Source organism: Oncorhynchus mykiss, chromosome 8 (assembly GCF_057628025.1).
Source record: "Oncorhynchus mykiss isolate SJ-2025 chromosome 8, ASM5762802v1, whole genome shotgun sequence".
In the NCBI taxonomy this organism is placed as follows: domain Eukaryota; kingdom Metazoa; phylum Chordata; class Actinopteri; order Salmoniformes; family Salmonidae; genus Oncorhynchus; species Oncorhynchus mykiss.
The window spans coordinates 48523145-48543445 of record NC_143029.1 but is presented as its reverse complement, the minus strand read 5'-3'; the positions used below and the strand labels follow the sequence as shown (position 1 = coordinate 48543445).

Sequence of the window (20301 nt, the reverse complement as noted above, 5' to 3'; positions counted from 1 at the left end):
CGGTCATGTGACCAGCCGTGGCCCAGTGCACCTCAGTTTAGTCTAATTGTGTGAACAATGTGATCTTTTGGGGGGGATTAACACTGTTAACTAGAGATGACCGTTGTACAATGTCAATGCTCTGAATATAAATTAGATACAGTACATTTAAAATTGTATCACTTACCTAAGAGTTTAGTTTACAGCAGGGTTGTCTCACTTGCTAACTAGCCAGTAAATAACTAGATGCTTGCTGACTAGTATTTACTGACCTGTGACTGTGGCACGCAGCACTCCTTTTCCACAGTGATGTAATAGTGGAATAGGGTTATTCACTTCTGCATCTCAGTTCTTTTGATAGCATGTGGTTTGTCATTGTGCTTGAACTCTACAATAAATGCATTTGGTGGAAGGGGAATGCTGGAAGATTAGCCATCACCATTGACCTTTTGAAACATGTTGGCTGGAGTTTTACATAGGTCGAGTGGCATATTTTTTGATTAGTTTGTTTTCAACAGGTCAACGAGTCGAAAACCATCCTAAAGCTCTGTGACTTTGGTTCAGCGTCGCACGTGGCAGAGAATGACATCACGCCCTACTTGGTCAGCCGGTTCTACAGGGCGCCTGAGATTAGTGAGTCTTCGCTTTTCTTATTCACTTTTGTGTTCTTCTCCTTTGTTCTTTTTTATTTTCTTCTCTTTGGATTGGTTTAGAATTAATCCTCTCAACTTTTTGTCACCAACCCTTGACCTGAAGTACTACTATACTTAGTGTGCAGGCTTTTACATCCCAGCACAAACTACATTAACTACATTAAACTAATCACCTCTCATCAAGTCCTTGATTAGTTGAATTAGTGCATCCAGAAGCTCTCCACAACCAGTTGGTGACCACTGCTGTAGGTCTTAACTTGTAGGGAAAATGTACAACTGTCATGTTTAGTCGGCACCAAACGGAAGAAAACAGATTATTTTTAATATTTTTGAGAAGGTGTGCCTTTATGAGCACATCACTGATCAAACATACTCATTTGCTATGGTTTGTCATAGTCCCCTAAAGCCTACATCTTTCCTTGCAGTCATCGGGAAGCCTTACGACTATGGGATCGACATGTGGTCCGTTGGCTGCACTCTGTATGAGCTGTACACGGGCAAGATACTTTTCCCAGGGAAAACCAACAACCACATGATTAAGCTCGCCATGGACATCAAGGGCAAGATGCCCAACAAGGTGAGACCAACTGTACTGTAGGGTCCATCCAGAAACACACCCTTCCCCCTACTACTGGAAATGTACAGAAAGAAAAACTATTCAGAAGTGAAATAAGAATTCTGAAATATCAATGAAGTTTCCTATCAATGAGGAAACTTGAAACTTGAGTTTCTGGTTTCTTCCTGGACAGATACATTTGAAATGGAATTGATCCCAACTGATATCTTTCTACCCCTTCACAGATGATCAGGAAAGGCGTGTTCAAGGACCAGCACTTTGACCAGAACCTCAACTTCCTGTACACAGAAGTAGACAAAGTCACTGAAAGGGTAGGTTGTTGTCTCAGAGTGGGAATGTTTGCATGAAAACCCCTCTGGTATCAGTATCAGTCAACTGATGTTAGACTGAACAAAAATATAAATGCAACATGAAATGATTTCAAAGAATTTACTGAGTTACAGTTTAAATAAGGATATCAGTAAATTGAAATAAATTGATTAGGCCCTAATGACTGGGAATGGGCGCAGCCCTGGGTAGGCCCGTGGTCTGCGGTTGTGAGGCCAGTTGGACATACTGGCAAATGATCTAAAACAACGTTGGAAGCGGCTTATGGTGGAGAAATGAACATTCCATTTTCTGGCAACAGCTCTGGCGGGCATTCTTGCAGTCAGCTTGCCAATTGCACGCTCCCTCAACTTGAGACATCTATGACATTGTGTTGTGTGACAAAATGGTACATTTTAGTGGCCTTTTGTCTGTCCCCAGCATAAGGTGCACCTGTGTAATGATCATACTGTTTAATCAGCTTCTTGATATGCCACAACTGTCAGGTGAATGGATTATCTTGGCAAAGGAGAAATGCTCACTAACAGGGATATAAAAAAAATGGTGCACAAAATTTGTGTGTACGGAACATTTCTGGGATCTTTTATTTCATCTCATGAAACATGGGACCAACACTGTACATGATGCCTTTATATTTTTGTTCAGTATATTTCCATTTTGTGCAAAGTTAGCTAAGCCCATGGTTCATTCTCCTTTTCCTGCTATTCCAATCACCCCCTCTACATCTCTATGCCAATTTTATTATTTTCTCTCGCCTTCTTATGAAATGGTTTGTTTTCCTCCCTGGTTCTTTCTCGACACTGATCCCTTTCGCCACACCCCACCCAACCCGCACACTCATATCTGTTCCGCTTTTCATCCTGACTCCTTCTCTTCTATCTTTCTCTCTCTATCGCATGCCCTCCCTTTCTTTCCTGACTCCCCTCTTTCCATCCCCCCTGTACCACCTCTGTCCTTCTTCTGTCCCATCTATCCACAGGAGAAGGTGACAGTGATAAGCACCATCAACCCCACCAAGGAGCTGCTGGCTGACATGGTGGGCTGCCAGCGTCTCCCTGAAGACCAGCGCAAGAAGGTTGCCCAGCTCAAGGACCTGCTGGACCTGACCCTTATGCTGGACCCGGCCAAGAGGATCAGCATCAACCAGGCCCTGCAGCACCCCTACATCCAGGAGAAGATCTTCTGAGCATATCTTACTGTACCACTCACAGTCATGCATTGATTGATTGACACATCCAGAAGCTAGTACTGAGTCCCTAGTTTGACTATGGTTGGACCCCACCCCAGCCCAATAAATGTATTTATTTGAGCTGGCAGACTCTGCTGATGGAGAGGAAGTAGTATTATCTTTCTTCCCCTGTTTGAACAACACACACATGCTCTCCCGTTTTACATTGATCTAAGGACTTGTATTATATAACCATAGTAGGGGTGTGAACATTTCAATGTTTAATCGAAATTGAATCCTTAACGTTAAGGGAAAACATTTAATTGTGTTTTTTTTATTTTCTACAAAATTTAAATCCCAGTGCAGTTATCACAAAACTACCACTAACAGGTCCTGATCATCATAAAGGGAATAGGCCTACCTAACACAACAATGCTGTAACGTTAGTAAGAGGGGATATGCATCCGCACGTCATCGTCGTTAACAGTTTGAAAAAAAGTGCTTATTACAGTTGGTATGCATCTGTTTTCAATGGACTATTTGAGATGTGAGGTCATTTGTTAAATGAAGAACTGCAAACGCCATTTGAGCCTCGACTCACGCTACTGAAATGGGTGCGTCTTTCTCATAAATTTCGCAGTTTACTCCCATTTCAACAGGGTGTTATTCCTTTTATAATGGTAGTTGAGACATATAGTCAACAGCATTAGAAAGCTAAAATGATTCCATGTTTAACCAATCTGCATTTAGTGGGATTTCTTTTGCCCTGTGTTTTATTTGTGAGCTTAAACTTGGTGGCAGGCTTTTGTTAATCATGAAATAAAGTAGGCCCCTAGACTATTGAATACACAATTTGCCTTCATCAAAATAATGTTTTTGTTTCATATTTTATTATGGAACCTGCTTAGGTTTAGGGGGGTTGTAACCTATTCTAAATGGAACACTATAGCAGTTCACAAAAAAGCCTAAAATAGCACTGCAGTTATTCCAAATCTGCAGTGCGTGGCTGGAACACATTTCCCTACGTTAATCAACCAGTCCATTTTGAATTTGTGATAAAGCTGTCGTGATTCGGCAAGGAATGTAGTTTGTCTACAGTTTTGTTTGTGTATCCCATCAGTTCGATAAATTTTTATAGGCATTAATACTATGAAATTGTGAAAATTATGATAATGCCCTTTTAGTGTAAGAGCTGTTTGAGAAGACAGCCTGAAATTTCAACCTGTTTTGGTGAGATGAAGTTTTGGCCTGCCTGGTGACATCACTGGGTGGGAAATTAGTTAAGACCAATAAGAAAGAGTTCCAAACCTCTCTTTCAATAACGGTTAATTTTCAGTTTTCCCTTCCCCACTAAGAGTACTCCCAGACAGTCCTAGCAAAATTCTTGCTTGTGAAATTGCTGTTAGCTGTTTCTTTTTGACCATTTTAATTGAAAACATTCACGGTAAGGTACTTAATTGTTACCCAGAAATTATTTGATATTGAGATAAAAATGGCTGTATTAGACCTTTAAGGCCTAATGGGAGCTTGGGTGCATGTGTGTAGAGGGAGCGGTCGGATCGTAATTTCACCTGCAGAAACCCATTCCAGATGCCACCTACTGTAAGCCCACGGTAGAACTTAATTTCCCCCTAGCGGTCATACCATGCAATATGATTTGACATGGAATTTTGTTAAATGTTCTTATCGTTTTAACGGGGGGAAAACTTTTTTTTTTTTAAATGGCAGTTTAAACGTTAAGAAATATTTTCCATTTGTCACATCCCTAAACCATAGTAGGGCTCCAAGCAGAATGTCTGCTTTACAACATATTTTCCATCTCCGCCTACCTGCAAGCCAGATAAAAAGCTTATAATGACGCACTCATAAAGAGTTTGAGTTTCATCCACTTGGATTTTCAGTTTTTGATTGGCCCCTTGCAGGTGACTGAAGGTGGATGATATTGTAGCTGTAAAAATATAATTCTGATTGTTGGGGTTTACTGTCATTCATGAGTTGCCAAGGCTGTGACGAGCAGGGAGGGGTTCCAGATAATGATCACAGTTATTTAACTTGGGCTTTGTTTGATTGGTCGCAACCCAATTGTTCGTAATCCAATGCCCTAAACCTTTTGAATGGCATGTTTGTACAGTCTGTAGAAGGTGAAGTCTTGCAGACTTGGCAGCTCCTTTGACTTACTATTATTCTGTGCGGTTATTACCTGTCATGCCCTGTGTTGTGTTGTGCTGTGGTGCAGGGCCAGCGTAAATGCTATTTATATCCACGTCTCCCCCAGGTATTGAAAACCCAGAGTGCTCCCCCACTCACCCCATCCCCCACCCTGGTGTCTGTGCAGGCCCTGGTCCGCATGCCCGTTCTGCCGCTGCCTGTAGGTCTGTCAGTGCTGAAAACCCAAACGGTTGGGGGTCCTTGGGTCCTACTTGAGCCCACTTGCAGGGATGGCCCCTCATGTTTAAAGCAGATTGTATACCACTTTCAGTACATTGAAGGTAAGCTATCCCCCCTCTTCCAAAAAACAAAACCCATCAACTTCACCTGGTTATTACCTCGTATGTTTATTTATTTTTAAAATATATTTTAATATTGTACACATTGTTTTAGCCAGATGCCATAATAGACATGGTTTACATGTTGTTTAAAAATATGTCAAAGACAAACTGGATAAAAGTAAACTTAATCAAGTCACGCACCCAAATTGTGGAGAGGAAGTTGGGTCGGGTATGGGGGGGCTGCATTCAACAAGCTATGATGGACAAGAGCACCTTCAGTGTACTTATCTTAATGGAACAGCTCAGAATTTCTTGCTCTCCTGTAACAAATACCTTTTTGTTTTTCATGTGTTCCCTTGATACAATGTTAGAAACTGCATGTGAGGATAGCAGTCTTGCTATGTATTCAAACTCATGTGTTGCAATTATTTTAGGCATGTTCCTCTAAAAAAGAAGGATATTTAAGTGTTTTGTTTCCCTCTATCATTGGTTTTCATGTTTTGTATGATCATGTTGTCTTTTGATACAGGGATATTTATTCTCTGAGCTTTGAGTCTGCTTGTTATGAGCGGTAATTGCCTCTACTTTATTTTGTGTTATATATTTTAATGTTCTTATAGGAGCAAAACAGAAATAAAAGAGCCCACACATGTGTAGCTGATGGAGAATTTATGCCTTTTCCACAAATGTCTTCCCTACATACACATGCCAATGTTCAGGCCCCTTTAAGTGTCTAACAATTAACCGAAATTCTGTATTTTTAAAACTAATCCACAAACCTTAACTAGAATACTTTTGTTTTCATCAGCTTTTTGTGCAGTTTTTAGGCTGGAATCCCAACTTGATTTGTGCGCATAACTTGATGAACACAGATCTCAAGTTAGGATTTGGCACTTGTATGCTAAATTTAGTTTCAAACCAAATAAGCAAAAGACAACACAAAAAATATATATTTTTGTGTGCTTTTTTTTACTGACACTAACTGATGTTTGATGTTTTTCCCAACAATGATGTTTCCTGTGGTGGCTGAGAGCGAGACAGAGCCCAGCACCTTCTCCAGCCTGGGCTCCACTTTCAGAGAGACAAGACCTCCACAAAGCCACTTATCAAGGTCCTTTTTGATGGCATGGGTAGATACAAAAAGCAAACAACACTGGGGTGATAGAAAAGACAAGATGGGGAATCACTTTCACTTACTATTTTATTAAATGCATTTATAATAGACACTCATAATAACATACCTTAAAAGTTTGTTTCCATACGTTTTCTCTCACAATACTTTTATGGCCTCCTTCCTTTTCTCCACATGACATCTACTCTTTCTGGTTAAAAATATAATTCCAAGCTGCTCATATACCTGACTGTGGATATTTGGTTAATCATATGGCTCTAAACTAGTTCCAGATTGCTACAAGCAAGGCTTCAGGTATTTTGTCTTTTAACTGTGTTAAAGTTGAACCAAGATACTTTTCATTTGTTCTCTATATATTCTAGGTGCTGCCACTTTAGAGAAGAAACTCACAAGGAACCTCATCTGGACAAAGGTTTCTGTTCTGGAGATAGTTACTGTATTTGTAAAGGTGGAGTCGTCAATATGACAATCATACAAAACGGGGCAAATTACTGCATACATAAATCAACAACAGTATTCAAATCTTCTGAGATTGCTACTTGAGGCTTTTCCCAATCTGGGCTAGGCTCAAGGGAGGGTGCAGATTTGGCATATTTCTTATTCTGTTTTCTTTAAGCAGAAAGAAGCCCTGCTGTGTATGATGTAATTTTGATAAGTCAACCTTTTATAGACATGATGTCATGATCTGATTTGCTGTTATTTTTCAAACATGTTAGCAGAAACTACTGTAGTTACCATAATGAGCCAGTATTGGACACACCGGGTGATATTTTGGACCCATTATAGATATTTGAGATTTGTTCATGAACTCAATGCTTTGCTTATGGATTCTGAGCAAAGCCAAATAGATGGCAATCGTATTAGGTAATTTAGATTGAACATATGTTACAATTTGGCTAAATCTATGCCAAAGTGACCATCAACAATAAGGTAATACCTTTTCTTGTTATTGATAAATATGGCCAGATTCATATCACTGTGTTAACGTTGCAATTTTGTGTTTATTTTTCAGGGTAAGTCAGAACTTATTTTCCCTGTCTGGGTTTCATCAGTCTCCTTTTTCTGCTTTGGTGCCCATGTAAGACTCAAGGCCAGAGAGATGTTCAACAATGGGCCCTGTAGATATTTCTCAGAAACATTTTAAAACAGAAATGTATTAAAACATATGTAACACTTTTGTCCATGTACTTAACTTTATTTGTGTAATCCAACCCAAATAATCGGACACCACTTTTTCCAATATATGATAACACATCTATGCATATTTTGTCTGCTGTTGAGAACATAACTTGTATTCATTTTCACGTGTGTTTTAATATAATAAACATGTCTGTGAAAAATATTTGGTATAGTCCGTGCCTATCTGATGATCAGTAAAAGATCTTTGGTAATAGCTTACTTGGACACTGTCAAAGCCTACATAATCATGTAGCCATAATGACATACTGTCACAAAAATCCTGACTTAGCCTGTCTGCTTAGGTGTAAGCTCTTAGATCGCAATATCTACTAAGCATTTCATACGTGTCAAAGGCTTTTATTGACAATTACATGAAGTTGATGCAAAGAGTTAATATTTGCAGTGTTGACCCTTCTTTTTCAAGACCTCTGCAATCCGCCCTGGCATGCTGTCAATTAACTTCTGGGCCACATCCTGACTGATGTTAGCCCATTCTTGCATAATCAATGCTTGGAGATTGTCAGAATTTGTGGGGGTTTGTTTGTCTACCCACCTCTTGAGGATGGAACACAAATTGGGATTAAGGTCTGGAGAGTTTCCTAGCCATGGACCCAAAATATCTATCGATGTTTGTTCCCCGAGCCACTTAGTTATCACTTTTGCCTTATGGCAAGGTGCTCCATCATGGTGGAAAAGGCAATGTTCATCACCAAATTGTTCCTGGATGGTTGGGAGAAGTTGCTCTCGGAGGATGTGTTGGTACCATTCTTTATTCATGGCTGTGTTCTTAGGCAAAATTGTGAGTGAGCCCACTCCCTTGGCTGAGAAGCAACCTCACATATTAATGTTCTCAGGAGGCTTTACTGTTGGCATGACACAGGACTGATGGTAGCGCTCACCTTGTCTTCTCCGGACAAGCTTTTTTCCGGATGCCCCAAACAATCGGAAAGGGGATTCATCAGAGAAAATGACTTTACCCCAGTCCTCAGCAGTCCAATCCCTGTACCGTTTGCAGAATATCAGTCTGTCCCTGATGTTTTTCCTGGAGAGAAGTGGCTTCTTTGCTGCCCTTCTTGACACCAGGCTATCCTCCAAAAGTCTTTGCCTCACTGCGTGCAGATGCACTCACACCTGCCTGCTGCCATTCCTGAGCAAGCTCTGTACTGGTGGTGCCCCAATCCCACAGCTGAATCAACTTTAGGAGACGGTCTTGGCGCTTGCTGGACTTTCTTGGGCGCCCTGAAGCCTTCTTCACAACAATTGAACCGCTCTTCTTGAAGTTCTTGATGATCCAATAAATGGTTGATTTAGGTGCAATGTTACTGGCAGCAATATCCTTGCCTGTGAAGCCCTGTTTGTGCAAAGCAATGATGACGGCACGTGTTTCCTTGCAGGTTAACCATGGTTTACAGAGGAAGAACAATGATTCCAAGCACCACCCTCCTTTTGAAGCTTCCAGTCTGTTATTCGAACTCAATCAGCATGACAGAGTGTTCTCCAGCCTTTGTCCTCGTCAACACTCACACCTGTGTTAACGAGAGAATCACTGAAATGATGTCAGCTGGTCCTAAATGCAGTGGAAATGTTTTTGGGGGATTCAGTTCATTTGCATGGCAAAGAGGGACTTTGCAATTAATTGCAATTCATCTGATCACTCTTCATAACATTCTGGAGTATATACAAATTGCCATCATACAAACTGAGGTAGCAGACTTTGTGAAAATGTATATTTGTGTCATTCTCAAAACTTTTGGCCATGACTGTAGTATCGGTGGAAAAAACTAAATTGTGGGGGTGCCCATGTTGCTTGGGATCAGAAGAGACCGGTTGAGGTTACCAGGGTTAGAGTAGATGTTGTAGTAGCACATCTGCATGAGGTGTCATATGCTAAGGCAGTGAAGAGAGTGGAAGGATGATGGGTCAAGAGTGAGTAGTATGCCTAGGCCAATACAGAGTGATATACAAATTTGTGCTTAAAAAAAGGTTGGCTTCTTACCATTCATTGACATTGTTATCAACTCTAATGCAGAAATGGAACGTAAATCACAGAAAATAGATGTTGAATTGGAAGCTGCAGAGAAGTACATGGGTGTATGAGGTTTTACTGCAGAAGAGTTACAAGGTGTGTTGAATGAAAGAGTCCTGTCCTCCCAGGCTGTCGGCATGGTGTAGGATCAGTTAGGGTCAAGTAGTGGGATCGGGTGGTAATTTTTATTTTGTATGAAATAGTGGTATATAGGTCACTGGCGTACCGGACACCCCCGCAAGGAGGGAGGAGCCCATGAGCTCTGGGGGCCCATGCACCTGTCATCGATGTCTATTTTCTCCATTAACAAGTAATTTTGATGGTAATCCTCAAAGTCATTCAATAAAACTTTTTAATTACCATATGTACTAGGAAGCTAAGTGTTTGTTCCTTCTTGGGGATGGGTGTGGGAGGGGTCTCGAATGGTAGAGGAACAGCTATTGGGATACTGTGGGGGAATCTTGGAGAGTTCGGGTTCACGTTTTTTGGCCTGGTGGTAGATTTGTCAACGTGCCCTTGAGTAGGGCATTGACCCTAGATGCTTCTGTGTGTCGCTCTGATTTGCCTTTTTCAGGAGAGGCTTTAATTCTGCCACTCTTAGTAAGTTTGGTACACATCTGGAGGATATGGAATCGTTTATTATGTTCAACATAGGAGGGCCAAGTACAGGAATTAGCTCTTTCAGTAGTTTTATTAGAATAGGGTCCAGTAGGCAGCTGGAAGGTTTAGAGGCCATTACTATTTTCGTGAAAGTGTTGAGATACAGGATTAAAAACATGAGTGTCTCCATTAATCTTAGGTCCTGGAAGTTCTGTGCAGACTCGGGACGACTGAGTTTTTGAGAAATATGCATATTCAAAGAGTCCATCATTTGCTTTCTAACGATCATAATCTTTTCACCAAAGAAGTTCATGAATTCATCACTGCTGAAGTGAAGGCCACCCTCACTTGGGGAATGCTGTTTTTTTTTGTTAACTTTGCGACTGTATCAAAAATACATTTTTAATAATTTTTGTTCTCCTCAATCAGCTTGGAAAAGTAGTGCTGATTGAGAAGCAGTGAGGGATTTTCTAAACTGCACTGTACTGTTTTTCCAAGCTAGTCAGAAGATGGTGACATATCCTTTCCAATTTTCTGGAAGCTTGCTTCAGGGCCCAGGTACTTTCTGTATACCAGGGAGCTAATTTCTTGTGAAAAATGTTTTTAGTTATTATAGGTGCGACTATATCTAGGGTATTACATAAGGTTAAGTTTAGATCCTCAGTTAGGTGGTTAACTGATTTTTGTACTCCGACGTCCTTGGGTAGATGCAGAGAATTTATAGGTCAGCTTTTGTTAATCCTTGATTGGGGTCTGAGCAGATTATTTGTTGTGATTGCAAATGTAATAAAATGGTGGTCCGATAGTCCAGGATTATGAGGAAAAACATTTAGATCCACCATATTTATTCCTTGGGACAAAACTAAATCCTGGGTATGATTGTGGCAATGCGTAGGTTCTGAGACATGTTGGACAAAACCCACTAAGTTGATGATGGCTCTGAATGCCTTTTGGAGTGGGTATGTGGACTTTTTAATATGAATATTGAAGTCACCAAAAAGTTTAATATTATCTGCCATGTCTACGAGGTCCGATAGGAATTCAGGGATCTCAGTGTGGAATGCTGTATACGACCAAGGAGACCTGTAAACAGTAGATATAAAAAGTGACTGAGTATACCACATAGATTTCATGACTAGAAACTCAGAAGACAAAAACGCAGTTATTTCATTTTTCGTAAATGGAAATTTGCTGTCATAAATGTTAGCAACACCTTCGCGGGATGCGCAGGGGGATATGATCACTAGTGTAACCAGGAGGAGAGGCCTCATTTAATACAGTAAATTCATCAGGCTTGAGCCATGTTTCAGTCAGGCCAATCACATCAAGTTTATGATCAGTTCATTGACTATGACCGCCTTGGAAGTGAGGGATCTAACATGAAGTAGTTGTCACGCCCTGACCATAGTTTGCTTTGTATGTTTCTATGTTTTGTTTGGTCAGGGTGTGATCTGAGTGGGCATTCTATGTTGTATTTCTAGTTTGTCTGTTTCTGTGTTCGGCCTGATATGGTTCTCAATCAGAAGCAGGTGTTAGTCGTTGTCTCTGATTGGGAACCATATTTAGGTAGCCTGTTTTGTCATTGTGGGTTGTGGGTGATTGTCTATGTGTAGTGTTTTGTGTCAGCACATTTCGTGTATAGCTTCACGGACGTTGTTCATTTATTGTTTTGTTCAGTTTACTTCGTGTTTTCGGCATGATCGTGACAGAATCACCCACCACAAAACAACCAAGCGGCGTGGTAACAGGCAGCAGCAGGAGGAGCAGCGGTCACAAGACTCATGGACATGGGAGGACGAGTTGGACGGAAAAGGACCCTGGGCACAGCCAGGGGAATATCGCCACCCCAAAGCAGAGCTTGAGGCAGCGAAAGCAGAGAGGCGCTGGTATGAGGAGGCAGCACGGCGGCGCGGTTGGAAGCCCGAGAGTCAGCCCAAAAATGTATTGGGGGAGGAACACAGGGAGTGTGGCTAAGCCAGGTAGGAGACCTGTGCCAACTTCCTGTGCTTACCGGAGAGAGAGAGGGACCGGGTAGGCACCGTGTTATGCGGTGGAGCGCACAGTTTCCCCAGTGCGTGTACATAGCCCGGTGCGGTACATTCCAGGTACATTCCAGCTCCTCGTATCGGCCGGGCTAGAGTGGGCATCGAGCCAGGTGCCATGAAGCCGGCTTTACGCATCTGGTCTCTAGTGCGTCTCCTCGGGACGGCGTACATGGCACCAGCCTTACGCATGGTGTCCCCGGTTCGCCAGCACAGCCCAGTGCGGGCTATTCCACCTCGCCGCACTGGCCTGGCTACTGTGAGCATGCAACCAGGTAAGGTTGGGCAGGCTCGGTGCTCAAGAGCTCCAGTGCGCCTGCACGGTCTGGTCTATCCAGTGCCACCACGCACCAGCACTCTGGTGGCAGCCCCCCGCACCAGGCTGTCTCACCGTCTTCTGCCTACAGGTGCTTCCTCCTCTCCAGTGCTGCCAGAGCCTTCCTCCTGTCCTGAGCCGCTAGAGTCTCCCATCTGTCCTGAGCCGCCAGAGTCTCCCATCTGTCCTGAGCCGCTAGAGTCTCCCGTCTGTCCTGAGCCGCTAGAGTCTCCCGTCTGTCCTGAGCCGCTAGAGTCTCCCGTCTGTCATGAGCCGCTAGAGTCTCCCGTCTGTCCTGAGCCGCTAGAGTCTCCCGTCTGTCCAAAGCCGCTAGAGTCTCCCGTCTGTCCAGAGCCGCTAGAGTCTCCCGTCTGTCCTGAGCCGCTAGAGTCTCCCGTCTGTCCAGAGCCGCTAGAGTCTCCCGTCTGTCCAGAGCCGCTAGAGTCTCCCGTCGTTCCAGAGCCGCTAGAGTCTCCCGTCTGTCCAGAGCCGCTAGAGTCTCCCGTCTGTCCAGAGCCGCTAGAGTCTCCCGTCTGTCCAGAACCGCTAGAGTCTCCCGTCTGTCCAAAGCCGCTAGAGCCTCCCGTCTGTCCAAAGCCGCTAGAGCCTCCCGTCTGTCCAGAGCCGCTAGAGTCTCCCGTCTGTCCAGAGCTGCTAGAGTCTCCCGTCTGTCCAGAGTTGCTAGAGTCTCCCGTCTGTCCAGAGCTGCTAGAGCCTCCTGTCTGTCCAGAGCTGCTAGAGCCTCCCGTCTGTCCTGAGCCGCTAGAACCGCCAGTCTGTCCTGAGCTGTCAGAGCCGCCAGTCTGTCCTGAGCCGTCAGTCAGCCAGGAGCTGCCAGAGCCGTCAGCCAGCCAGGGTCTGCCAGAGCCGCCAGCCAGCCAGGGTCTGCCAGAGCCGCCAGCCAGCCAGGGTCTGCCAGAGCCTCCAGTCAGCCAGGGGCTGCCAGAGCCGCCAGTCAGCCAGGGGCTGCCAGAGCCGCCAGCCAGCCAGCGGCTGCCAGAGCCGCCAGCCAGCCAGGGGCTGCCAGAGCCGTCAGCCAGCCAGGGGCTGCCAGAGCCGTCAGCCAGTCCTGAGCTACCCTTCAGTTCTGAGCTACCCTTCAGTCCCCAGCTACCCTTCAGTCCTGAGCTGCCCCTCAGTCCTGAGCTGCCCCTAAGTCCTGAGCTGCCGCTCAGTCCGGAGCTGCCCCTCAGTCCGGAGCTGCCCCTCAGTCCGAAGCTGCCCCTCAGTCCGGAGCTGCCCTTTAGTAGGGTTGCCAGTCCTAGGTTGGCAGCGAGGGTCGCCTTTCCTAGGAGGCCACAGAAGCGGACTAAGACTATGGTGGAGTGGGGTCCACATCCAGTGCCAGAGCCGCCACCGCGGACAGATGCCCACCCAGACCCTCCCCTATAGGTTAAGGTTTTGTGGCTGGAGTCCGCACTTTGGGGGGAAGTATACTGCTCAAAAAAATAAAGGGAACACTAAAATAACACATCCTAGATCTGAATGAATGAAATATTCTTATTAAATACTTTTTTCTTTACATAGTTGAATGTGCTGACAACAAAATCACACAAAAATTATCAATGGAAATCAAATTTATCAACCCATGGAGGTCTGGATTTGGAGTTACTCAAAATTAAAGTGGAAAACCACACTACAGGCTGATCCAACTTTGATGTAATGTCCTTAAAACAATTCAAAATGAGGCTCAGTAGTGTGTGTGGCCTGCACGTGCCTGTATGACCTCCCTACAATGCCTGGGCATGCTCCTGATGAGGTGGCGGATGGTCTCCTGAGGGATCTCGTCCCAGATCTGGACTAAAGCATCCGCCAACTCCTGGACAGTCTGAGGTGCAACGTGGTGTTGGTGGATGGAGCGAGACATGATGTCCCAGATGTGCTCAATTGGATTCAGGTCTGGGGAACGGGCGGGCCAGTCCATAGCATCAATGCCTTCCTCTTGCAGGAACTGCTGACACACTCCAGCCACATGAGGTCTAGCATTGTCTTGCATTAGGAGGAACCCAGGGCAAACCGCACCAGCATATGGTCTCACAAGGGGTCTGAGGATCTCATCTCGGTACCTAATGGCAGTCAGGCTACCTCTGGCGAGCACATGGAGGGCTGTGCGGCACCCCAAAGAAATGCCATCCCACACCATGACTGACCCACCGCCAAACCGGTCATGCTGGAGGATGTTGCAGGCAGCAGAACGTTCTCCACGGCGTCTCCAGACTCTGTCACGTCTGTCACATGTGCTCAGTGTGAACCTGCTTTCATCCGTGAAGAGCACAGGGCGCCAGTGGTGAATTTGCCAATCTTGGTGTTCTCTGGCAAATGCCAAACGTCCTGCACAGTGTTGAGCTGTAAGCACAACCCCCACCTGTGGACGTCGGGCCCTCATACCACCCTCATGGATCTGTTTCCGACCGTTTGAGCAGACACATGCACATTTGTGGCCTGCTGGAGGTCATTTTGCAGGGCTCTGGCAGTGCTCCTCCTGCTCCTCCTTGCACAAAGGCGGAGGTAGCGGTCCTGCTGCTGGGTTGTTGCCCACCTACGGCCTCCTCCACGTCTGCTGATGTACTGGCCTGTCTCCTGGTAGCGCCTCCATGCTCTGGACATTACGCTGACGGACACAGCAAACCTTCTTGCCACAGCTCGCATTGATGTGCCATCCTGGATGAGCTGCACTACCTGAGCCACTTGTGTGGGTTGTAGACTCCGTCTCATGCTACCACTAGAGTGAAAGCACCGCCAGCATTCAAAAGTGACCAAAACATCAGCCAAGAAGCCTAGGAACTGAGAAGTGGTCTGTGGTCACCACCTGCAGAACCACTCCTTTATTGGGGGTGTATTGCTAACTGCCTATAATTTCCACCTGTTGTCTATTCCATTTGCACAACAGCATGAAAAATGTATTGTCAATCAGTGTTGCTTCCTAAGTGGACAGTTTGATTTCACAGAAGTGTGATTGACTTGGAGTTACAAGTTGTGTTGTTTAAGTGTTCCCTTCATTTTTTTGAGCAGTGTATGTATACAGTGCCTTGCGAAAGTATTCGGCCGCCTTGAACTTTGCGACCTTTTGCCACATTTCAGGCTTCAAACATAAAGATATAAAACTGTATTTTTTTGTGAAGAATCAACAACAAGTGGGACACAATCATGAAGTGGAACGACATTTATTGGATAATTCAAACTTTTTTAACAAATCAAAAACTGAAAAATTGGGCGTGCAAAATTATTCAGCCCCTTTACTTTCAGTGCAGCAAACTCTCTCCAGAAGTTCAGTGAGGATCTCTGAATGATCCAATGTTGACCTAAATGACTAATGATGATAAATACAATCCACCTGTGTGTAATCAAGTCTCCGTATAAATGCACCTGCACTGTGATAGTCTCAGAGGTCCGTTAAAAGCGCAGAGAGCATCATGAAGAACAAGGAACACACCAGGCAGGTCCGAGATACTGTTGTGAAGAAGTTTAAAGCCGGATTTGGATACAAAAAACATTCCCAAGCTTTAAACATCCCAAGGAGCACTGTGCAAGCGATAATATTGAAATGGAAGGAGTATCAGACCACTGCAAATCTACCAAGACCTGGCCGTTCCTCTAAACTTTCAGCTCATACAAGGAGAAGACTGATCAGAGATGCAGCCAAGAGGCCCATGATCACTCTGGATGAACTGCAGAGATCTACAGCTGAGGTGGGAGACTCTGTCCATAGGACAACAATCAGTCGTATATTGCACAAATCTGGCCTTTATGGAAGAGTGGCAAGAAGAAAGCCATTTCTTAAAGATATCCATAAAAAGTGTCGTTTAAAGTTTGCCACAAGCCACCTGGGAGACACACCAAACATGTGGAAGAAGGTGCTCTGGTCAGATGAAACCAAAATTGAACTTTTTGGCAACAATGCAAAACATTATGTTTGGCGTAAAAGCAACACAGCTCATCACCCTGAACACACCATCCCCACTGTCAAACATGGTGGTGGCAGCATCATGGTTTGGGCCTGCTTTTCTTCAGCAGGGACAGGGAAGATGGTTAAAATTGATGGGAAGATGGATGGAGCCAAATACAGGACCATTCTGGAAGAAAACCTGATGGAGTCTGCAAAAGACCTGAGACTGGGACGGAGATTTGTCTTCCAACAAGACAATGATCCAAAACATAAAGCAAAATCTACAATGGAATGGTTCAAAAATAAACATATCCAGGTGTTAGAATGGCCAAGTCAAAGTCCAGACCTGAATCCAATCGAGAATCTGTGGAAAGAACTGAAAACTGCTGTTCACAAATGCTCTCCATCCAACCTCACTGAGCTCGAGCTGTTTTGCAAGGAGGAATGGGAAAAAATGTCAGTCTCTCGATGTGCAAAACTGATAGAGACATACCCCAAGCGACTTACAGCTGTAATCGCAGCAAAAGGTGGCGCTACAAAGTATTAACTTAAGGGGGCTGAATAATTTTGCACGCCCAATTTTTCAGTTTTTGATTTGTTAAAAAAGTTTGAAATATCTAATAAATGTCGTTCCACTTCATGATTGTGTCCCACTTGTTGTTGATTCTTCACAAAAAAATACAGTTTTATATCTTTATGTTTGAAGCCTGAAATGTGGCAAAAGGTCGCAAAGTTCAAGGGGGCCGAATACTTTCGCAAGGCACTGTATTTTGGTTTGGTAAGGGTGTGACTAGGGTGGGTACTCTAGTTGTTGTATGTCTAGGGTTTTTGTCATCTAGGGTTTTTGTATGTCTATGTTGGCCTGATATGGTTCCCAATCAGAGGCAGCCGTTTATCGTTGTCTCTGATTGGGGATCATATTTAGGTAGCCATTTCCCCATTGTTAGTTGTGGGATCTTGACTATGTTTAGTTGCCTGTCTGCACTAAGTTGTATAGCTTCACGGTTCGTTTGTTGGTTTTGTTAAGTGTTTCATTCATTAAAAGAGAATGTACGCATGCCACGCTACGCCTTGGTCTCACTCATACGACGATCATGGCAGCCGAGAGCTGCCCAGTGACACAAGCCTACCAGATGAGCTAAACTACTTCAATGCTCGCTTCGAGGAAAATAACACTGAAACATGCATGAAAGCACCAGCTGTTCCGGATTACTTTATGATCACGCTCTACACAGCTAATGTAAGACCTTTAAACAGGTCAACATTCACAAGGCAGCAGGGCCAGACGGATTACCAGGACGTGTACTGCGAGCTTGCGCTGACCAACTGGCATGTGTCATCACTGACATTTTCAACCTCTCCCTGTCCAAGTCTGTAATACCAACATGTTTTAAGCAGACCACCATAGTGCCTGTGCCCAAGAACACTAAGGTAACCTGCCTAAATGACTACCGACCCGTAGCACTCACGTTTGTAGCCATGAAGTGCTTTAAAAGGCTGATCATGGCTTACATCAACACCATAATCCCAGAAACCCTAGACCCACTCCAATTTGCATACCACCCCAACAGATCCACAGATGATGCAATCTCTGTTGCACTCCACATTGCCCTGTCCCACCTGGACAAAAGGAACATCTATGTGAGAATGACTACAGCTCAGCGTTCAACACCATAGTAACCTCAAAGCTCATCACCAAGCTATGGACGCTGGGACTAACACCTCCCTCTGCATCTGGATCCTGGACTTCCTGACGAGCCGCCCCCAGGTAGTAACGGAAGGTAACAACACATCCGCCACGCTGATCCTCAACACAGGGGCCCCTCAGGGGTGTGTGCTCAGTTCCCCCCTGTACTCCTTGTTCACTCATGACTGCACGGCCAGGCACGACTCCAACATTTGTCGATGACACAACAGTGGTAGGTCTAATCACCGACAACGACGAGACAGCCTATAGGCAGGAGGTCAGAGACCTGGTCATGGGGTGCCAGGATAACAACATCTCCCTCAACGTGATCAAGACAAAGGACATGATTGTGGACTACAGGAGAAAGAGGACAGAGCACACCCCCATTCTCATTGACGGGGCTGCAGTGGAGCAGGTTGAGAGCTTCAAGTTCCTTGGTATCCACATCACCAACCAACTAACATGGTCCAAGCACACCAAGACAGTTGTGAAGAGGGCACGACAAAACCTATTCCCCCTCAGGAGACTGAAAATATTTGGCATGGGTCCTCAGATCCTCAAAAGGTTTTCCAGCAGGGGCCTCACGGGTGGCGCAGTGGTCTAAGGCACTGCATTGCAGTGCTAGCTGTGCCACCAGAGACTGGGAGGTCCATGGGGTGATGCACAATTGGCCTAGCGTCGTCCGGGTTAGGCAGGGTTTGGCCGGTAGGGATATCCTTGTCTCATCGCGCACTAGTGACTCCTGTGGCGGGCCGGGCGCAGTGCACACTAACCAGGTCGCCAGGTGCACTGTGTTTCCTCTGACACATTGGTGAGCTTGCCCCCCCTATCTTTACACCACTGCTACTCTCTGTCATCTATGCATAGTTACTTTAATAACTCTATCTACATGTACAGTACATATTACATCAACTAACCGGTGTCCCCGCACATTGACCCTGTATCGGTACCCCCATGTATATGGTCTCGCTATTGTTATTTTACTGCTACTCTTTAATTACTTGTTACTTTTATCTCTTATTCTTATCCGTATTTTTTTTAAACTGCATTTTTGGTTAGGGGCTCGTAAGCATTTCATTTTGTAATGTTGTATTCGGCGCGTGTAATTAATGAAATTTGATATTACAAAAGTTACAAATCACATCACCAGTTAGCAACTGACTAATTACATTGATTTGCTTTGGAATGTCTAGCCAGCATATTATGATTTTGGATTAGATAAACAAATGTAGTTCACTAGCTAGCTACTTTACCTCAGCTCGACTTATTTTCTGCAGCGCTGATGTTGGCTGATCTTATGCCTTCCTTTGTGAAGTGAAGGGGAAAATCAATGGAATAGTATCACTTTTCAATGTTCGACAACCTGGAAAACCCATCAGTTGAGACTTCTGTTCCATTTCGAAATCCTCCGGCTGAGAGTGCTGGCTACAAACACACATTTTGATATTTCTCCACATCAACTGGATACAGCAGGGCGGTACTACATCCTGAATTCATTATGAATTCTGGATATTGTGGTTTGCTTACAACCGGGAAACAAGATGACACACAGAAATGCTTGTATTTGCTTATAGTGAGGACATATTTGATTTTATGACACATATGATATGTTAATAACATATTAATGGACAAATATAGTGAAATAGAGCATTGGTGAAATTTCTCTTTAAAAAGAGGATACTGGTGATGAAGGAGGACGGTCTGCAACATATACAAACCACTGACCTTGATGAGGTTTACTTTCCACACTACAGCTCACCGTTAAAGATGGCCTTAAATCTGCCGATAATCTCAACAAAGACTTTTCCAAAGCCTCCATCACTGTCTCCCACTACTGCAAGTCAACATTTGCACAGGATCTCCTTGGACATGAGTATCGCCTGCAACCAGCCGCTGTCACAAAGTGGAATCTCAACTGAAAATTATTAATTCAGTTCCTAATGCAGATGAAGAAAATCTTGACACATTGGCTGTCATGAAGCTATCCAAGCACGAGAAGTACATCCTCACTAATGCTGTGGAAATCCTAACCCCCTTTGAGGTTGCCACAGACTGTGTGCAAGGATCCAACATCGTCACAGCCAGCTACATCATTCCATGCATCACAGGACTGATTAAACATCTTCCCACTTGCTCTAACAGGTACAATAGAAAAACCTGGAAGAAGCAGTTAACAAGTGCCTGACTACTTTATGAGCAGAAGAAGCCATACCAGATTGCATCAGTCAGCACTTTAAACT

The 20301-nt window shown here is 44.4% G+C and overlaps 1 protein-coding gene across 3 annotated transcripts in view; it reads left to right on the top strand.

The window, feature by feature from the left end:
- The window catches only part of LOC110529981 (serine/threonine-protein kinase PRP4 homolog), a 38899-nt gene extending 35327 nt beyond the window's left edge, over positions 1 to 3572 (top strand). For 2 of the 3 annotated variants that reach the window (XR_016482402.1, XM_021612697.3), the window contains 4 exons: positions 498 to 612; positions 1058 to 1209; positions 1434 to 1520; positions 2516 to 3572. Coding sequence is in view for 1 of the 3 variants with exons in the window: in XM_021612697.3 (XP_021468372.3) it covers positions 498 to 612; positions 1058 to 1209; positions 1434 to 1520; positions 2516 to 2722 (561 nt within the window). In the remaining 2 variants the exon portion in view is untranslated. The remainder of the gene's footprint in view (positions 1 to 497; positions 613 to 1057; positions 1210 to 1433; positions 1521 to 2515) is intronic. The other variant, XR_016482403.1, reaches the window with a different exon arrangement.
- Positions 3573 to 20301: the final 16729 nt, after the last annotated feature.